Source organism: Symphalangus syndactylus, chromosome 9, assembly GCF_028878055.3.
Source record: "Symphalangus syndactylus isolate Jambi chromosome 9, NHGRI_mSymSyn1-v2.1_pri, whole genome shotgun sequence".
NCBI lineage: Eukaryota > Metazoa > Chordata > Mammalia > Primates > Hylobatidae > Symphalangus > Symphalangus syndactylus.
In genome coordinates, this window is record NC_072431.2 from 41,569,009 (window position 1) to 41,590,442 (window position 21,434).

General features: G+C 40.0%; 1 protein-coding gene across 4 annotated transcripts in view; it reads left to right on the forward strand.

Moving 5' to 3' along the window:
* Positions 1-21,434, forward strand: part of LOC129489445 (CD302 antigen) — a 149,458-nt gene that overhangs the window by 88,300 nt on the left and 39,724 nt on the right. Inside the window, exons 30-35 of one of the 4 annotated variants that reach the window (XM_055292004.2) lie at positions 1,071-1,297; positions 2,827-2,995; positions 7,698-7,847; positions 10,136-10,258; positions 11,554-11,721; positions 13,463-15,334. In XM_055292004.2, the coding sequence (XP_055147979.1) occupies positions 1,071-1,297; positions 2,827-2,995; positions 7,698-7,847; positions 10,136-10,258; positions 11,554-11,721; positions 13,463-13,641 (1,016 nt within the window). In that variant the 3' untranslated portion in view covers positions 13,642-15,334. Of the gene's footprint in view, positions 1-1,070; positions 1,298-2,826; positions 2,996-7,697; positions 7,848-10,135; positions 10,259-11,553; positions 11,722-13,462; positions 15,335-20,262; positions 20,576-21,434 lie in introns of those variants that run through there. The other 3 variants (XM_055292000.2, XM_055292001.2, XM_063645983.1) reach the window with 3 other exon arrangements.

Sequence of the window (21,434 nt, forward strand, 5' to 3'; positions counted from 1 at the left end):
TTTTCTCCAATTTTTATTTTATTTTATTATTTTATTTATTTATTTTTTTTTTGAGACGGAGTCTTGCTCTGTCACCCAGGCTGGAGGGCAGTGGCGCCATCTCAGGTCACTGCAACCTCTGCCTCCCGGGTTCCAGCGATTCTCCTGCCTCAGCCTCCCAAGTACCTGGGATTACAGGCATGCCCCACCACGCCCAGCTAATTTCTTGTATTTTTGGTAGAGACGGGGTTTCACCATGTTGGCCAGGATGGTCTTGAACTCCTGACCTCAGGTGATCCCCCCTGCCTTGGCCTCCCGAAATGCTGGGATTACAGGCGTGAGCGACTACACCTGGCCCCAATTTTTAAATTTATTCAGTCTTTTATTTATACCCTCATCATTGTGGTTTTTTTGTTATTTGTTTGTTTGTAGTACTTCCATACTTTCTCCTTACCTTCTTTTTATTCTTGATTTCCCCCAATCCTCTAGACCTAGTATAGGCTCATGGTTATTTATTTTGTACTTTGGATTATAATCGAACATACTGCATTCTGTAATATTTTGCTCAAGTCTTTCCAGCTTTGGCCCTTGGGAGCTCTTTCACTTGGCTCCCATGTCCCTTGAAATAACCTCATCATTGCGGCTTTGCCGTTTGTGCTTGTTTTAAGCACTTCCTTGCTTTCTGGTTACCTTATTTCTTTTTAGTCTTAATTTCACCTAACCCTTGAGACCTGGTTTATCAAGTAGTCTTCCTGACTCTTCTCATTCAAATGAATCTGTACCAATTTCACATATCCTACTGGTTAACAGTTTTGCCATCATTTCAGCCATTGTTGTTTCTGTCTCCAACTAATATATGAGCTTCTTAAATGAAAGAAAATGTTTATTTCTTTTTAAAATATCAACCAGAGAACTTTAAGAGCCTAAGATATGTGTCATACCAGTAAGAAAAATAAAATATACATTTGACCTCTCTTATTAATAAGAAACCCAGTTTTATTTAACTTTTGAAATGATTGCATGTTGTCTCATCCAAAAGGTGTATTTGAAATAATTTAAATTTTAATCACCAGTGCTTTTAATTATTATAGTTGACTACAAAGAAGAATATAATACTACACTGCCACAGTTTATGCCATATGAAGATAGTATTTACAGTGTTATTCAAAAAAAGGTAACATGGTATGAAGCGTTAAACATGTGTTCTCAAAGTGGAGGTCACTTGGCAAGCGTTCACAACCAAAATGGCCAGCTCTTTCTGGAAGATATTGTAAAACGTGATGGATTTCCACTATGGGTTGGGCTCTCAAGTCATGATGTAAGTCTTGCTTCGTTTTCCAGAAACTTTTCAGATGTATTATTTTGAGGGTTAGAAATTTGAGCACAAAGTATTAACACAAAGTACAACATTAGATGAAGTACTGGGACTCTGTTTGCATAGCATGGTGCTTTCTTACCTTTTACAACACAGAGCAAATAGAAAACTTTACTGTAGCACGCACCAGGGCAAATGATCAGGCCATCCCAAGGGCCCAGTGGATGACTATCTCAACAACACCTCTATAGCCTATTTGGGACAGACAAATTGGAAAGCTGGTAAAAATGAAATGGCATAGAATCAGAAAACCCTGAGTTTCAGTACCAGTAGCAGATCTTCCATTTATGTGCTGGGTGATCATGAGCAAGTTTTTTAACCTTTGCAACCTTATTTCCTCATGTAGAAAATCAGGGTAATAATAATTTCATTGAGATTTTAACACAAAAGTTTATACAAAGTACCATCTAAAATTCTCCACATGGTTAGGACTAATAAACATATACTTTCTTCCCACTTTTCCTCTAGAAAATTATACTACTTAGGATTAATTCTGCTAGTAAACACATCTGTGCCACTTTTGAATCATATTATTTAATAATTTGTGTACTTACAATAAGGTCTTGTGTACAAAAAATGGTTATCTATTGAGACTAGAGTTGTAGTTCTAATTTAAATAATCTTTAGAACAAAGTGGGGAAAATTTTTTTAAAGCATGGCAAGTTAAGATTATAAATTCGCCAGGCGCGGTGGCTCATGCCTGTAATCCCAGCACTTTGGGAGGCCGAGGCGGGCGGATCACGAGGTCAGGAGATCAAGACCACGGTGAAACCCTGTCTCTACTAAAAATACAAAAAATTAGCCGGGCGTGGTGGCGGGCGCCTGTAGTCCCAGCTACCCGGGAGGCTGAGGCAGGAGAATGGCATGAACCCGGGAGGCGGAGCTTGCAGTGAGCCGAGATTGCACCACTGCACTCCAGCCTGGGCGACAGAGCAAGACTCTGCCTCAAAAAAAAAAAAAGAAAAGATTATAAATTCAAGGAAAACTCAAAAATAGTCTTCCCGTTTTGAGTTTCTTGGGAAGTGTTTCTCTTTTCTAGCTCCCTACTGCTTGGTGCCCTCTGTAGTGTGAAAAATGTAGCCAGAGACACAAAACACAAAACTGTAAAACAATATTCAGAACCATATGAAGGTTGGGATTATAAATTTGTAATTGTGACAAATGGAATCCATTTGCATATTGTTTAATTTCAAGTGTTATGTAAACTCATCCTTCAAAAAAATCTGAAGACCAGGTATAGTAACTCTGTCTCTAAGTTTAAAGTTCTCCATAAACTGTATCAGAGCAAATGTCCCAAATCAATGCATCAGAAGTAAATCAGACCTACAATAATAGTAGGTTCAGACCTACAATACTGTAAGCAAATAATTAATATTGCATTATAATATTTCCTAGAGTATGTATGTTGTTCTTTGTATTCTTTTTGAAGTCAAACATCTGGGTTCAGATTATCTCTGTTATTCTTACAACAGGGAAGTGAATCAAGTTTTGAATGGTCTGATGGTAGTACATTTGACTACATCCCATGGAAAGGCCAAACATCTCCTGGAAATTGTGTTCTCTTGGATCCAAAAGGAACTTGGAAACATGAAAAATGCAACTCTGTTAAGGATGGTGCTATTTGTTATAAACCTACAAAATGTAAGACTTCAATTTCAGTAACAGTACATTTACTAAAATGTGACATAATTTATGCACATAATTAAATGCTCAGTGGAATTTTTATTTAAAGATTTATTCACAAGGGCCGGGCGCGGTGGCTCGCGCCTATAATCCCAGCACTTTGGGAGGCCGAGGTGGGCGGATCACGAGGTCAGGAGATGGAGATCATCCTGGCTAACAAGGTGAAACCCCGTCTCTACTAAAAATGCAAAAACAAATAGCTGGGCGTGGTGGCGGGCGCCTGTAGTCCCAGCTATTCGGAGAGGCTGAGGCAGGAGAATGGCGTGAACCCGGGAGGCAGAGCTTGCAGTGAGCCGAGATTGCGCCACTGCACTCCAGCCTGGGCGACAGAGCAAGACTCCGTCTCAAAAAAAAAAAAAAAGATTTATTCACAAATTCTTTTTGTGAAAATAATTTTGATACTTTGTAAATGGAAACAAATACAGTATAAGCACTCAGGGAATTTGTTCTCAAAGACTTTTATTTGTTCTGTCACCAGGTAAATTCTACCCTAGAATTTGTGAATTCTAATTTCACTTAGCAAAGTGTTTTTCAAAGGCTGAGATGCTTATTTCAAAAAATGGTCCCACAACATATAAATTTGGGAAACACCTCATGTGATTTATCATATTAAAGTTTCTAAGAGAGTTTCGTTTCTTTTCTTATCTTTTCTTTTTTTTTTTTTTTTTTTTTTTTTTTGACAGGGTTTCAGCTCTGTTGCCCAGACTGGAGTGCAGTGGCATGAACATGGCTCACTGCAGCCTTGACCTCCTGGGCTCAGGCAGTCCTCCCAACTCAGCCTCCTGAGTAGCTGGGACCACATGCACATGCCACCACACCCAGCTAATATTTAAAATATTTTGTAGAGTTAGAGTCTCACAATGCTGTTCAAGCTGGTCTTGAACTCCTAGGCTCAAGCAATCCTCCTGTTTCAGCCTCCCAAAGTGCTGAGAGTATAGATGTGAGCTACCACGCCTGGCCAAAGGTTCTAAGAGAGTTTCTGTAATAATGAAGTCTGTTTAACTTGGTGTAACCAAGCATTTTCCAAATTTATATGATCCTTAAAATTTAAGGGAAGAGCCCCTTCCATTAGAGGCTGGACTTGGGGTCACCCCTGGTGGATAAAGCATGAACCTTGAGGAAGACCACAAAAAAACAAACTACCAGGGACTGCAGAGGCCTGCAGGACAGGCTGGGAGGTGGTGGCATTGGTTTCTGAAGCCTCTGGTTCTCAATGCTTGCCATGTTTTCTGCTCTGAAGAATCTTGAACGGCAGATTCAACATTTGGTTGAACAGATTCAGGCAGAAGAAAATGTGAAAACTTTAGAGAAGCAGGTTAATAAAAGAAAGAGAGAATGATATAAACAATGAGGAATCAAGGTACAATCAAGAACTGACTTCTCAGTTGTTAGGCACAGAAAACAAATGTAACTTTTTAGAAAAACAATTGGAATACATGAGAAATAAGGCATGCAGAAATAGAGAAACAGGCTTTACAGGATAGAGAATGATAAGATGACCAGACATAAGTTCTGTGCTCTACCAGGTTGAATAGTGCCTCCTCCCCAAAGATTCCTGTCCAGTCAGAACGTTAGAATGTGACTTTATTGAGAAATACAGTCTTTACAGATCTAGGTAGTTGAGATGAGGACATATTGGATAATGGTGGGCCCTAAATCCAATGATTAGTGTCCTTATAAGAGGGAGATACAGACACACAGAGGGAAAAAGGCCACGTGATGACAAAGGCTGAGATTGCAGTGACAGAGTGATAAGCCAAGGATTGTCGGCAACCACCAGAAGATGAGAGGGAGGCACGAGAGAGATTCTCCATTAGAGCCTCCAATGAAGACCAATCCTAACACCCTCTTCAATTCAGACTTCTAGACTCCAGAACTGTGAGAGCATACATTTCTGTTGTTTTAAGCCACCAATTTTGTGGAATTTATTATGGCAGCCCAAGGAAACGAATACAAGAGCTAACTTTAAAAACTGGATCTTCAAAAAAAAAAATAACAGAGAATAACAAGCATTGGTGAGGATGTGGAGAAAATGGAGCCCTTATGCATTGCTGGTAGGAATATAAAACAGTGTAACCGCTGTGCAAAATGGTGTGGCAATTCCTCAAAAACGTGTGTAAGATTACTATGTGATCCAGCACTTCAGGTATATACTCAAAACAACTGAAAGCAGGGATTCAAACAGGTGTTTGTACAACCATGTCATAGCAGCATAATTCGTAATAGCCAAAAGATGAAAGCAACTCAAGTGTCCATGGATGGACAAATGGATAAGAAGCCTTAAAAAGGAAGGAAATTCTGATGCATGCTGCAACACAGATGAACCCTGAAGACAGTATGCTAAGTGAAATAAGCCAGTCACAAAAAGACAAATACTCTATGATTCCATTTATATGAGGTAGTACCCAGAGTTGTCAAATTCATAGAGACAGGAAGTAGAATGGCAGTTACCAGGGACTAGATGGAGGGGAATATGGGGAGTTATTGTTTAGTGGGTATAGAGTTTCAGTTTTGCAAGATAAAAAAGTTTTAGAGATGGATGGTGGTGATAGTTATACAACAGAGTGAATTCATTTAGCGCCACGGGACTGTACACTTAAAAATGGTTAAGGCCAGATGTGGTGGTTCATGCTTGTAATCTCAGCACTGGGGGGCTGAGACAGGTGGGTGGCTTGAGCCCAGGAGTTCAAGACCAGCATGGGCAACACAGTGAGACTCCATTTCTACAAAAACATTTAAAAATTAGCTGGACACAGTAGTGCATGCCTGTAATCCCAGGTACTTGGGAAACTGGGGCAGGAGGATCTATTGCACCCAAGAGTTTGAGACTGCAGTGAGCTATGATTGCACTACTGCATTCCAACCTGGGTGACAGAATAAGACCCTCTCTCTAAAAACAAAACAAAACCAAAATGGTTAAGATGGTCAATTTTATGTTATGTGTATTTTACCACAATAAAAAAAATGGATCTTCTTGAACAGGAATATAACACACTTACCACGATGCAAGCCCTTACAGAAAAAAAAAAAAGAGTTGGAAGCAAAACTTCATGAAGAACAGGAAGAAAAAAAAAATGTACGCAACCTAAGAGACCCCAGTTGCAGACTATACTAGAAACAAATAGACCAAAGATAAGGCAGTTCCTTATGTTGCCAGTGCAAGAAGTAATGTAAAACAAAAAAAAAAGTCGAACCATTCAGAAAAGTTCCCTATCCTAATGATGTAGTGATAATCAATGTTCAACAAGTTTTGCTTTAACAATTGAGCCCAGTTCAACAATGAGTAATCAGCAATATACCTTTGCCCAACCAACTATTTTCATAAGGTGATAAAAACAAGAACTTACTAGTAACATTTCTTTTCAACAGCAGCATTGATGAGGAGTTGTGAGAAGTTTTATAGTTTGTATAGATGAATTTGGCAAATGCATTTTGATCTGCAGCAGCTGGGAAACTTACCCAGGAGTCCATCTGCTGAACTGAAGACTTAGTACTCAAATTGGTAGCGTTAGTGAGAAGAATGGAGGCAAAAGCCAATCAAATAACTGAAGTTCAAAAAGATCAAGTCTGGTTTCTAACAGAAGATAGAGAAGCAGCAGAAGGAACTAAGGGCCACTAAAGAGTCTCTTGATGATGAAAGAAACAGTAGCCGCCATTCCTCTCTAATCACAGAGACCACAAATAAGGACTCTGCCAAATGGACATTTGGAAAAAAAAAAAACAGAAGAAGCCTTTACTTACTGAAGGACATAAAGATCATACAGAATGCATTACAAAGCAATAGTTTGGGTTGAGATTACTGACTGGTACCAGGTCAGACATTTGATTCAGATAAGCTGTACCTCACTAATACGACATTGACAATTTACTTTCCAGTTCTCATATGCTCTTCTGTTGGAATTAAAAACAGGTGTTAAAGGGCACAAGCTGCATTCCCCAGGCTGCTGCTGTTACTCAGCACAATTAAAAATCAGTTTAAATGGAAACCAGGGGCATTTTTAAGAGCTAAGAAGCCACTCCTAGTCTTTTTTTGTTTGAGTGATGTTGCAGTGCTGATGTATTATGCTTTGTAAAACAAATTAGCTATTTTTTAAAAATACTTCTTTTTATGACTAAGTAAAACTAGATTTACTTAGATTATCAAAATAAAAAGGAATCCAAGGGGCTAGGCGCTGTGGGTCATGCCTGTAATCCCAGCACTTTGGGAGCCTGAGGCAGGCGAATCACTTGAGGTGAGGAGTTTGAAACCAGCCTGGCCAGCATGGTGAAACTTTGTCTCTACTAAAAAAAATAAATAAACAAAAAAAGGAATCCAAAGAAAGAAATAACTTTAATTATTATTTCAGAGTACTTTCAGGTCTGCCTGGCCTGTCTTTACTTCTTTTTCTAGTCTGTCTTTCTCATTGTTTCTACTTTAGTCCAAATCAGTCTTAGAAAGCTAAGGCACTTTCCACTTCTATCACCTAGGTTTTTTAAACGGTATTCCAAAAAGTTAATTAAAATATGTATTTATAGAATGTGGGCTGTGGCTTTCTCTGGTATGAGTTAAATGCTACCTAACCACAAAAGCAACAGTTCCAATCAGGGACATTGAAGTAGATTTTGAAAGGCAGTCTTTTTTTTCCGTGCATTGTTACAACTGTGTCTAACATTTTTATAGCTAAAAAGCTGTCCCGTCTTACATATTCATCAAGATGCCCAGCAGCAAAAGAGAATGGGTCACGGTGGATCCAGTACAAGGGTCACTGTTACAAGTCTGATCAGGCATTGCACAGTTTTTCAGAGGCCAAAAAATTGTGTTCAAAACATGGTGAGTTAAAATTTGTTGATTTTCTTATGACTCAATAATTTTTAGAAATGTTTCTTAAGGATATAATTTGAAGCAATGATTGTATTTTTGAAAATATTTTTAAAGCACTTTCCATTTCTAATAGCACTATAAACTAATTGCCCAGTGGTAGGGAAATGGTTAAGTATCTGATGACATAGGAACTCAGTGAAATATTGGAATAGCCATTAAAAACGCCTGTAATCCCAGCACTTTGGGGCCAAGGCGGGCAGATCACGAGGTCAAGAGATCAAGACCATCCTGGCCAACATGGTGAAACCCTATCTCTACTAAAAATACAAAAATTAGCTGGGTGTGGTCACGCACACCTGTAGTCCCAGCTACTCAGGAGGCTGAGGCAGGAGAATCACTTGAACCCAGGAGGCGGAGGTTGCAGTGAGCTGAGATGGCGCCACTGCACTCCAGCCTGGGTGACAGAGCAAGACTCCATCTCAAAAAAAAATTATCAGTGTTAATAATAAGTACATGGAAAATAATAAGTGGGAAGAAGTAGAATTTTAAAGTGGTGGCTGGGCGCGGTGGCTCACGCCTATAATCCCAGCATTTTGGGAGGCCGAGATGGGAGGATCACTTGAGGTTAGCCATTCAAGACTAGCGTGACCAACACGGCGAGCCCTCGTCTCTACTAAAAATACAAAAATTAGCTGGGCGTGGTGGCGTGCACCTATAATCCCAGCTACTCGGGAGGCTGAGGCAGGAGAATCGCATGAACCGGGGAGGTGGAGGTTGCAGTGAGCCAAGACTGTGCCACTGCACTCCAGCCTGGGCAACAGAGCAAGACTCCATCTCAAAAATAAAAATAAATAAAATAAATAATAAAAAATAATAATAAATTTAAAGGCTGGGCGCGGTGGCTCACGCCTGTAATCCCAGCACTTTGGGAGGCCGAGGTGGGTGGATCACGAGGTCAGGAGATCGAGACCATCCTGGCTCACAGTGAAACCCTGTCTCTACTAAAAATACAAAAAATTAGCCGGGTGAGGTGGTGGGCGCCTGTAGTCCCAGCTACTCGGGAGGCTGAGGCAGGAGAATGGCGTGAACCCCCGGGGGGTGGAGCCTGCAGTGAGCTGAGATTGCGCCATTGCACTCCAGCCTGGGCGACAGCGAGACTCTGTCTCAAAAAAAAATAAAAATAAAAAATAAAAATAAAAATTAAAAAAATAAAAATAATAATTTAACATAATAAAAAGTGGCTAAGTGAACTGCTAAGTAAAAATACTGACAAATGAATTGAAACAGTTTTACCTATAGCTAGATATGCTTAGAAAAAGGAATTAAGAGGTAAAATTTTTGTAAAGTTAGCTAAGTAGTAAATAAAAATTATAGTTGTTCCATTGCTTAGTTATTAATACATAAGCTTAGCATCACCAGGGTAACAAATCAAAGTAGTATGGTTGTCCATCCATTCTGCAATAGGATTGGCCACATCCTCTGACCACCATAAAGGGCAGGGCTTTTTGCCTTCAGATTTAGCTATTTTAGAAAGAGTAACAACGATTGGCTCTTTCCCGTGACAAATTTGATCCATAGTCAAACTGTAAAATGACTTCTAGGGAAACTACCTAGAGTAGTTCAAAGACCAAAACTTGTTTACCTGCTTCCTTGGGTAGCAAATTAGCCAGGTAGATGGATGGCATTTATCTAATTTATTCTGATAACCGTTGTGGAGACACTTGACTGATTGAAAAATCTTGTAGTTACTGGGAACTTTTGTGTGGGAACCATTCAGTGTTATACCTGTATACACATGATGGAAACTGTTATAAGCTATATGTATGTTTTGAAAGTCATAAACCTTTTGCTCCTAAAGGAGAAAACAGAATGGTTTACTGTAAAACTAATATGTAGGTTAAGCACTTAAGACTTGGAGGCATGAGGGTCTGGGTTCAAATCCCAGCTGCCACATATCCTAGCTAAGCGGCATTGGGAGGTTGCACAACTCTTTCTCTTTTCTCATCTGAACAGTGAGAGAGGTCTCAGAGGTAGGCAGTTCCAGGGCCAAAAAAATATTGCCAGATAAATATTTTAAAGAAACACAAAATTTCTTTATATGTGTTTGGAAGTGATTTTTTTGGAAGTACTTATAAAATTTTGACCTAAATACTAGTTTTTAAAAACTGTCTCTGTGTACGGCTTGAATCTATCAATGATCTTGTTAATAATATATATATTTTTCAAATGGCTAGTTGAGAATAAACTACTTCTCTACTTTCCATAAAGCTAATTAAGAATTTGTTTTCCTTCAACAGATCACTCTGCAACTATCATTTCCATAAAAGATGAAGATGAGAATAAATTTGTGAGCAGACTGATGAGGGAAAATAATAACATTACCATGAGAGTTTGGCTTGGGTTATCTCAACATTCTGTTGGTAAGTGAAATAATTTTATATGTAGTGTGCAAAGAGAGTTCTAACTCATCCTAAATAACAAGTCATCCTTGCTAAAGAATGTTAAGTAGTGGCTAATTCAGATGCCTCTTGTGGATAAATAAGCTAGGTCGCTGGCTGTTCTGGATGGTTATAAATTTTGAATGAATCCATGAGTTAACTTAGCAATGACGGAAACCACTAATGACACAGAAAATCCTGTTTAATAAAGAGGAATCTTTCTAGAGGCTTATTTCTGGGATCCTTGGATCAACATCAGGATATTTTCTTCTCCACAGCAATGTCTGTGTCCCCACAAGGAACGCAGGCCTGCCTTCTCTTAGAGTTCTAGTGCCTGTCACCACATGGATTTGCAGCTTATAACTTTGTTATTCAGAAAGTTATCTTCTTGTTATTCCCTTCTCTCTAAGAATATTTTTACCATTGGTTAAAATTACGTCTTAATAGTAATCTTTAAAAACTGTCTTAGTGTTAGGTTGGTGCGAAAGTAATTGCAGTTTCTGCCATTGCTTTTGCGCCAACCTATAAAATTGCAGATAATTGATTCAAAGAAAATTTGTGGAAGGATTTTTTAATAAGAAATAGTAGATACAGGGTTTAGGTGAACTTGGAATTGGTAGAAATAAGAGTACAAATATGACAGAAGATAAAGTTTTTTCACATTTTATGCAAAGTTGAATTTTAAATCATTAAAATGTTAAGTACTTGTCAAAAAATAAAAGGATTCCAAGTTGTCCATCTAAATGAATCCTAAATCGTGTTTACACTGAGACCACAAGGTGGTGCCACTTCAGCTGGAAAGCAAAAATGGAGTCCTGCTGGTGGTGTGGGAGAAAGGTGGGGATGGAGGTTCCTGCACCCTTCCTCTTCCACCAGCATATCTTTAACGATATGACTTTTTACAATTAGAGTAGGAGAAGGATATGGGTCCTTAGAACTCTCTCCCTCACAAAATAAATGTGCGAGCATTCTGCACTTTATCGGAAACACCACATTCTCTATCTGTGTTGTCCAATAGAACTTTCTACAAAGACAGAAATGTTCTATATCTGCACTGTCCAATATAGTAGTCACTGGCCACATGTGGCTCTTGAGCACTTGAAATGTGACTAGTGCAACTGAAGAATTGATTTTATTTTTTTCATTTTTAATGCATTTTATTTTAACAAGTGGCTATCATATTGGACAGCACAGTTCTGATGAGTTACATGAACCCATGCTTGTAACTTACTAGTTTAGTGGCAGTAAACATAGCTGTATTTAATTTCTTTCTTCAGACCAGTCTTGGAGTTGGTTAGATGGATCAGAAGTGACATTTGTCAAATGGGAAAATAAAAGTAAGAGTGGTGTTGGAAAATGTAGCATGTTGATAGCTTCAAATGAAACTTGGAAAAAAGTTGAATGTGAACATGGTTTTGGAAGAGTTGTCTGCAAAGTGCCTATGGGTAAGTATGGAACCTGTCCTTAGGAAACTTTTTGCAGAACAGTCAGGAAATAAATATACAATCCAATTGTGTACAAAATTCTGTATTTGGTCTTGAAGTATTTAGTCCTTAAAGTATATCCAAATATCTTGATTAAGTCATAGAGATTTCCCCCTGAAAAATAGATTACAAGGGACGATAAATGCACCAGATGTCCAGGACTCCAGTCTACATTTTATATAATTCTTTCCTAAGAAAAACAGAAGTTGCCAGGGTATTAGGGAAGTAATTTCTTTTAAAATGTTCTTGAGATGTATTTTATTCCATAGTTTGATTATATAAAAGCTTAAAGGTCTATTTCTGCAGTTAATTTGCCTCCTTTCTTCCTAATCCCATAAAACTCATGGTTAATTTTAAAACAATGCAAAACTGGATTTAGTTATTGAAAACATTCAGGGTATCTATAAAAAATCATAATTTGAACTTACATTTCACTATGAATTGATACATAAAATTACCATTAAAATATTATATTAACTTCATTTCTGGAGAAAGAGCTCCAGATTTTTCACAGTAACATTTTTAAAGATCTTGCATAAAAATTTTGCTTCTGGTATATAAATATTAAAGATAAAACCTCAATTCTAGGTAATCAGTATCCATGTATACACACATTGAGTCAGTAAATAGAGTGTCTACTATATGCCATGCCCTGTTTTGCACACTGGGATGCACCTGAGAACAAGACAGATAAGGTACCTGTTCTCACAGAGATTACAATCTGGTGAAGAAAGATAAGTAAACAGGTCAATTTTTTAAAGAGGAAAATATCAAATAGTTATAAACTCTATGTGATGGAGATTAGGTGGATAGCTACTCTAAGATTAGGATACCAGAGAAGAAGCCTAGAAGCAGGAGACACTGAAGCTAAGATCTAAAAAATCAAGCCAAGCAAACATCAAGGGAAAGGGCATAACAGAGTTAGCAGTTGGAGCAAAGAGCCTAAGGCAGAACAAGTTCGCTGAGTGCTCAGGGAAGAACTGAAAGGTAGGCAGGTGCTGCACATACAGAGCTTTGGAAGCAAGGCTTGAGTTCTGGTTTTATTCTGAGTGGAATGGAAAGCAACTGGAAGATTTGGGGGGTTGGGTGGGAGCAGAGTTAGGGCGTTGTAAATCAAAAGTTCTATGTTGGCCATTTTGAGTTATCCATAGAGGGATGAGATGTGTAGTGTGCATAGCAATGGTATTTAAAGTCATGGAACAGAGCAAATCCATCTGGGCAGCATGCAGATAAGGGTCTTGGAACAGCAGCTGCACTAAATGAACTCATCTGAGAGGCTTAAATCATTTTGAAGCAAATAATACTTTATTTAGCCCCAGGTAAGTCAAAAACAAAAATTTATAGCTTTTAGCAATTTGCTATCAAAGTAGGATAATATACAGGTAGTGATGTTCCCAAATTGGTGTTAGGAAGGGGGAATGTGAGAATAATCATAGCGCATTAATGTCTTTGGAAGAAAATTCCTATCGCAATGAAGAGGATTTGAATGAAAAGAAAAACACATTTGAAAAGAAATCACTTAAGTGTTTCTTTTGATCTGACGATGAGTTTGAATTCTATGTTAGTGCTATGAAACAATCAGATTTATTATGTCTGTATACAGCTTACAGGTTTACGTGTGTGACACAACCCATAATGTATAAAATCAATAATGGTCACTTTTGTATTCTCTCCTCCAACATCAAACCTTTTCCTATTCCAGGCCCTGATTACACAGCAATAGCTATCATAGTTGCCACACTAAGTATCTTAGTTCTCATGGGCGGACTGATTTGGTTCCTCTTCCAAAGGCACCGTTTGCACCTGGCGGGTTTCTCATCAGTTCGATATGCACAAGGAGTGAATGAAGATGAGATTATGCTTCCTTCTTTCCATGACTAAATTCTTCTAAAAGTTTTCTAATTTGCACTAATGTGTTATGAAAAATTAGTCACTTAAAATGGCCCAGTGTCAGTATTTACCCTGCTCCAAAGTAGAACTCTTAAGTACTTTTTCGGTTGTTTAGATCTTAGGCATGTGCTGGTATCCACAGTTAATTGCCTGCTAAATGCCATGTTTATCACCCTAATTAATAGAATGGAGAGGACTCCAAAGCTGGAACTGAAGTCCAAATTGTTTGTACAGTAATATGTTTAATGTGCATTTTCTCTGTATGAATGTGATTGGTAACTAGGATATGTATATTTTAATATAATTTTTAACAAAACTTCTTAGAAAATTAAAATAGGCATATTACTAGGTGACATGTCTACTTTTTAATTTTTAAGAGCATCCAGCCAAATGCAAAATTAGTACCTCAAAGTAAAAATTGAACTGTAAACTCTATCAACATTGTTTCAAAATAGTCATTTTTAGCACTGGGGAAAAATAAACAATAAGACATGCTTACTTTTTAATTTTAATTTTAATTTTTTTGAGACTGAGTCTCTCTCTGTTGCACAGGCTGGAGTACAATGGTGTACTGGCTCACTGCAAATCTCCACCTCCCGGGTTCAAGCGATTCTCCTGCCTCAGCCTCCTGAGTAGCTGGGATTACAGGCACCCGCCACCATGCCCAGCTAATTTTTGTATTTTTAGTAGAGATGGGGTTTCACCATGTTGGCCAGGCTGGTCTCGAACTCCTGACTTCAGGTGATCCTCCCGCCTCGGCCTCCCAAAGTGCTGGGATTACAGGCATGAGCCACCACGCCTGGCCTCTGCTTACTTTTTATACAGCAAAATGATTCCTCTTGGCAAGATGCTTCTTATATTATTCCAAAGTTATTTCATACCATTATTATGTAAATATGAAGTTTTTTTCTGTTTATAATTGTTCATCAAACAATGACTTTTAAAGATTTAGTACTTAACATTTTCCCGAGTGTGGGAACATTATTTTTAGATTGAGTAGGTACCTTGTAGCAGTGTGCTTTGTATTTTCTGATGTATTACATGACTGTTTCTTTTGTAAAGAGAATCAACTAGGTATTTAAGACCGATAATTTTACAATTTGTGTGCTTCACATAGCATGTCAACTTTTGACTAAGAATTTTGTTTTACTTTTTTAACATGTGTTAAACAGAGAAAGGGTCCATGAAGGAAAGTGTATGAGTTGCATTTGTAAAAATGAGACTTTTTCAGTGGAACTCTAAACCTTGTGATGACTACTAACAAATTTAAAATTATGACTGATTAAGAAAACATCGCTTGGTGGTTATCACTTTAAGTTTTGACACCTAGATTATATTGTTAGTAATAGCATCCACTGGAAAAGGTGAATGTTTTATTCAGCATTTAACTTACATTTGTACTTTAGGGTATTTTTATATAAAATCCATAGATTTATTTTACATTTAGAGTATTTACACTATGATAAAGTTGTAAATAATTTTCTAAGACAGTTTTTATATAGTCTACAGTTGTCCTGATTTCTTATTGAATTTGTTAGACTAGTTCTCTTGTCCTATGATCTGTGTACAATTTTAGTCACTAAGACTTTCCTCTAAGAACTAAGCCAACTTGATGTGAAAAGCACAGCTGTATATAATGATGATGTCATAATAAAGTTGTTTTATCTTTTAAGTAAAAGTAAAAGTGCTGGAGTTGATCCTTCTTGAAAAAAAATCTCTAGATTGGGTTTTTTATGTTAGGCACATAGTACGAGAAATAAATTGACCACCTATTGTAAAGCGAGGCATTTGCTAGGAGATTTTGTGTGCATTTTGTAGAGAATAAATAGGCAGGTAGTGGCTCACACCTGTAATCCCTCTTGACACTTTAGGAGGCCAAGGCAGGGGGATCATTTGAGCCCAGGAATTCAAGTTCAGCATGGGCAACAAAGCAAGACCCCATTTCTACAAAAATATAAAATAATTAGCCAGGTGTGGTGGCACCCATGTGTAGTGCCAGCTACTCAAGAAGCCAAGGCAGGAGGATCCCGTGAGCCCAGGAGTTTGAGGCTACAGTGAGCTATGAACGTGCCACCGAACTCCAGTCTGGGTGACAAAGCAAGACCCTGTTTTGAAAAACAAGTCGATATTGATCCAATTGCTGAATACTGGAGAGGCAAAGTCAGATAAAACTGGATTCTAGGAATTAGGAAAACAATGACCATCTTAGCCAATGGAAATGTAGCAGAGTGGTGAAGCCAGAATCCAGATGGAAGTGAGTTTAAAAGTGAAAGGGAAGGCCAGGTGTGGCACCTCACGCCTGTAATCCCAGCACTTTGGGAAGCCGAGGTGGGTGGATCACCTGAGGTAGGAGTTTGAGACCAGCCTGGCCAACATGGTGAAACCCCATCTCTACTAAAAATACAAAAAAAAAAAAAAAATTAGCCAGGTGTGGTGGTGCATGCTTGTAATCCCATCTACTTGGGAAGCTGAGGTGGGAGAATCTCTTGAACCCAGGAGGCAGAGGCTGCAGTGAGCTGAGATCGTATCATTGCACTCCAGCCTGGCTGACAGAGCAAGACTCTGTCTCAAAAAAAAAAAAAAAAAAAATTGAAAGGGAAATTAGGAGATGAGGAACATGAGATTTCGAGAAGTATGATGGAGACAGAAAGGAAAGGGACTGGGCCATAGCCAGAGGGAAAGAAGGGTTGAAGAAGGGTTTTTTTCTAAAGGGGAGAGAAAGAGGTTCACAAGTTTAGAAGCCGAGATGAAAAACAAAAACAAAAATAACGGACAGAGAGCAGTTGATGATGCAGTGGGGAGAGGGAATCATTAATGGAAGATCTTGGAAAAGATCAAATGAGCGGGGCAGTCCTAAGCAGAAAGAGGAACTGGTTTGGGTGGGCTGGGGAAGCATGCCTTCCTCTCTGAGGCCACAAGAGAAGAACTGCAGATAAGCATTTGAAGATGTTTGTCTATATGTAATGGCCCCCATTTTCTTGTGTACTAGAAGGCAAGGTCTGCTGAGAAAGATGGGTAGCAGATGGGGTCTTTTAACAAGGTTTTAAATTTTTTAGAGACAGGGTCTGGCTCAGTTGCCCAGGCTGGAGTGCAGTGGTGCAACTCTAGCTCACTGCAGTCTCGACCTCCAACATTAATTTTTTTTTTTTTTCCTAGAGACAGGTGATTTCAATGTTACCTAGGCTGCTCTCAAACTCCTGGGCTCAAGTGATCCTCCCACTTCAGCCTCCCAAGTGTTGGGATTACAGGTGTGAGCCACCATACCCAGCCTGGGATCTTAGCTTGAAAAGAGTAATAAATTTGAAAGACTCAATGACAGAGATAGGAGAGGACGGTGACTAAGGTAAAATCAAATACAAGGATTGCAGAAGAGGCATAGAGGGCCCAGATGAAATTAAAAGCCGTATTGTTTATAGTGACAGCCATCGGGAGAACTGATTGATTTCCTCCACCTGTCCTCAGTTAACTTCAGTAAAGTTGAGGAAAAAGAGAGCACGGGCCAGGCAAGGTGGCTCAGGCCTGTAATCCCAGCACTTTGGGAGGCCGAGGCGGGCAGATCACTTGAGGTCAGGAGTTTAAGACCAGCCTGGCCAACATGGTGAAACCCCATCTCTACTAAAAATAGAAGAAACAGCCAGGTGTGGTGACACATGCCTGTAATCCTAGCTACTCCGGAGGCTGAGGCAGGAGAATTGCTTGAATCCAGAAAGTGGAGATTGAGGTGAGCTGAGATAGCGCCACTGCACTCCAGCCTGGGGGACAGAGTGAGACTCCGTCTAAAAAAAAGAAAAAAAAGCGTGAAGAAGAAAGCGGAGACCACAGGTTCCGAGTTGGCCAGGTGAGCACACCAGAGGAACAAGGGGACAGAGGATGTGGTATCCCGGCTGGGTGGAGAGGGGAGAAATAAAAGGCTGAGAAAAATGCAGGCAAGGGACTGAAGTCTGGCATGAGTCAAAAGAGGATGTAAGTTGGAGTGAGAGTGAAGGAAAAATTAAGGGTATGAGGTGTAACTGGAGAGTAAATTGGAGAGTGAAATATAACAGTACCCACATACAGGCAATAAGTAGTCTATTTCATCAGATTAGCATCAAAAATGAGGCAGTGTGCACCAGAGTTAATAATAAAATAATATAATTTTCTTTAGTACAAATGACTTAAAATGACAGTGTTAAAATGGGTTTTGCCTTAATTAGATTGATTCATTAGGATGTCAATTCTATTGTAAGTATAACGAATATTTGAAAAGTAGCTTAACACAAAGAAAACCACATTGATAAAATATACTTCGGTGCCTGAGGTGGGGTGGAAGAGATAACTTTCACAATTACACAATTGCTTAGAACTGTTCATTTTACTTCTGTAGTTGGGAGGGCAAAAGAGTCCGGAATCAAGATGTATCAATATTCCAATGTAGAGTACCTTTGGAAGGATTCGCTCTGGTCTGGAGTTTGGTATATAATAAACCCATTATTGGCAGCCTGAGAAGAAGAATGGAAGTAAATAACTTAAGCAAGACCTTAATACTTTGGCAAAGGGGCAGAACCTGGAATAGGTGGGAGAGTCCAGCAGAGGAGCTGGGCTCTGGTTCATTTGTTGGCATTCTCTGTGAGCCCATGGGGGAATCACATCCCTTCTTTGGGTCACTCAATTTCCTTACTAGTAAATGAAGATGACCCCTACCACTTCTAACACTCTATGACTCTCCTTATAGACCCCTTGGGTCAAATTTCCTTGGTGTAACCACTCTGGATTATCAGAAGTGTGGAAAGGGTTAGAAAGAGTTGGAAAGGGTTAGATTTTATTTTTTAAAAAATAGACTAATCTTTGAGCAGTTTTAGATGTATACAAAAAATGTAGCAGAAGGTACAGAGTTCCCATGTATCTCCTTACACATACCCCATTTCCCCAATTATTAACATCTTGCATTAGCAGGTACATTTGTTACAGTGGATGAGCCAATATTGACACATTATTAACTAAAGTCCATTGTCCAAACTAGGGTTCATCTTTGTTTTGTGCATTCTACAGGTTTTGACACATGTATAGTGATACACATCTACCATTACAGTATCCTACAGAATAATTTCATGGCTCTAAAAATCCTCTGTATTCCATCTATTCATCCCCTCCTTCCCACCCCAACCTCTGGCAACCATTTATCTTTTTACTGTCTCCATAGTTTTGCCTTGTCTAAAATGTCACATAGTTGGAATCATATAGTATGTAGTCTTTTCAGATTGGCTTTTTTCTCTTAACAATACATATTTAAAGTTCTTCCATGTCATTTTGTGGCTTGATGGCTCATTTAATTTTAGTACTGAGTAACATTTCATTGTTTGGATGTGCCATTGTTTATCCATTCACTTATTGAAGGACATCTTGTTTGCCTCTAGGTTCTGGCAATTATGAATAAAGCTGCTATCAACATTCATGTGCAGGTTTTTGTGTGTATGTAAGTTTTTAACTCATTTGGATAAATACCAAGGAGTTGTGATTGCTAGATGGTATGGTAAGAGTACGTTTAGTTTTGGAAGAAGCTTCCAAATTGTCTTCCAAAGTGGCTGTACCATTTTGCATTTGCACCAGCATTGAATGAGAGTTTTTTTTGCTCCACATCTTTGCCAGCATGTGGTCTTGTCAGTGTTTTTGGATTCTGATATCTAATAGGTATGTAGTGGTATTTCATTTTTGTTTTAATATACAATTCAGCAATGACATATGATGTTGAGCATCTTTTCATCTGTTTATTTGCCATTATATAACTTCTTTGATGAGGTGTGTATTCAGATCATCTGACCATTTTTTTAACTGGGTCATTTGTTTTCATGTGGTTGAGTTTAGACTTGATTTTATAGAACTCTTTTGCCAATGACATGAGGCTTAAACAAGCACCCTTGCTTGACCCTGGCTAGTGTTGTCCAGAGGCCCTCATGGGTGAAGCATAATTGCACAGTTTATGCATACACTGTAGCAAACATAGCTTAAAGACTCTTCATCCAGGAGCTGGTAACAGAGAAAAGTTGTCTAAGAGACATAGTCTACTGAAAGGAGTCTTTGAAAAAGAGGATTCTGGCCAGTAGATCCAAAGAAGAAGGCTGGCAAACGCCACCTTAACCAAGTGATCCAAGTTAACATCAGTGATGACACATCGACATCTTGTCCTTCTCGAGCACGTACATCACTTCTGGGGTACTCTTTCCCAAAAAAGCGCAACCTGAATCCAATTAGGAGGAAATGTCAGACAAAATGAAATTGAGGGACATTCTACAAAACGACTGGCCAGTGCTTTTTAAATGTGGTTTTATCGTGAAAGAAAAAGAATGACAGAGAACTGTCCTAGATTAAAGGGAGGCTAAGGAGACACGACATCTCAATGCAATGTATGATCCTGGATTGAATCTCAGAACAGAAAAGGACCCTTAGAGGGGCAATTAATGAGATGTGGTAAATGCTGTAGATTAGCTAATCTCATTATCCCAGTGCTAGTGTCCAGTGTTTGATCACTGCACTGGCGTTATATACGATGTCAATATTTAGAGAAGCTGGCTGAAGGGTTACGGAAATCTCTTGTGCTGTTTTTGCAACATTTTCGAAAGTCCTAAATTATTTCAGTTCAAATGAAAAGTTTAAAACACAAAAATTAGAAGTTCCAGAAGGCCGCGCGCCAGCCGCTCCTGCGGGACGGAGCACCCGGGTCCTCCTGGTGGGAGCCCCCAGTGCCGTTCACGCTCCGCCCGGCGGGGATTAAACCCGCACGCGAGAAGCACCGCCCCCGCTCCCGCCCCGCCCCGCCCCGCCCCGCCCCGCCCCGCTCCTCTCCGGCCGCGCCGCCGCTGCCGCCCACCCGCACCCGCCGTCATGCTCCGGGCCGCGCTGCCCGCGCTCCTGCTGCCGCTGCTGGGCTTCGCCACTGCTGCCGTCGCGGGTAAGCTCTTACGTCGTCCCTCGCCGGGACCGCGCGCGACCGCCTTCGCCCCCTTCCCAACGCACGCTCTTCGTCCCCTCTCCCCGAGGGCGGCCCGCAGACGCAGCACCCGGCCGGACATCCCGCCATTCCCTGCACGCCCGTCCCCCGTGGGTCCTGGCTCCGGGTCACCTCTCACCCGCCTGCCCTCGGGGAGGGGAGGTGGCCGAGAATACGGGAGGGCTCTGCCGTCCTCGGAGTCCACATCCTCAGCGCAGACCCCACTCCGCGGGGAGGGAACCCCCAAATTGGGCCGATTGGCCGGAGAGCTGAGAGACTTGGACTCGCACGACGGGCACCGTTTCTGGGCCATTTCGGGCTGAAATGAGAAGCGGGGACGTTTGTGGCGATTTCCCCTGCTGGTACGCGGCCGGGGTGGGGTTGCTGGGATGGGGTTGCTGGGATGGGGGTGGGGGCCGGAGGAAGTAGGCCGTCTTTTGCAAGCAGCGCTGTTTGTCTAGTTGGTTGGTGTTCAAGTTGTTGAAACAGGAAAACGGTTCAGCCAAATAACCCCTGGATGGAAGAGGAACGGGAACAGGCGAAGCTTGGATTTCACTGAAATCAAGGAGTTTTAAAGTTCTAGTCTGCTGTTGTGCAAGTGACATCTGAAAAATCACACACGTGATCATTCATTTACAAAATGACTTGTGAGGAAAATGTACAATTCTATTGACTGTGGTTTTTATTTAAAAAAAAATTTCCATACAAGCATGTCAAAAATATGTGGATGGGGAGACTCTGGAGAACACAGACTTCCAAAAACACCACTGACTGAATAATTGCAGGAATTAAAGAGCAAAATAAGAACTAAATGAGTACT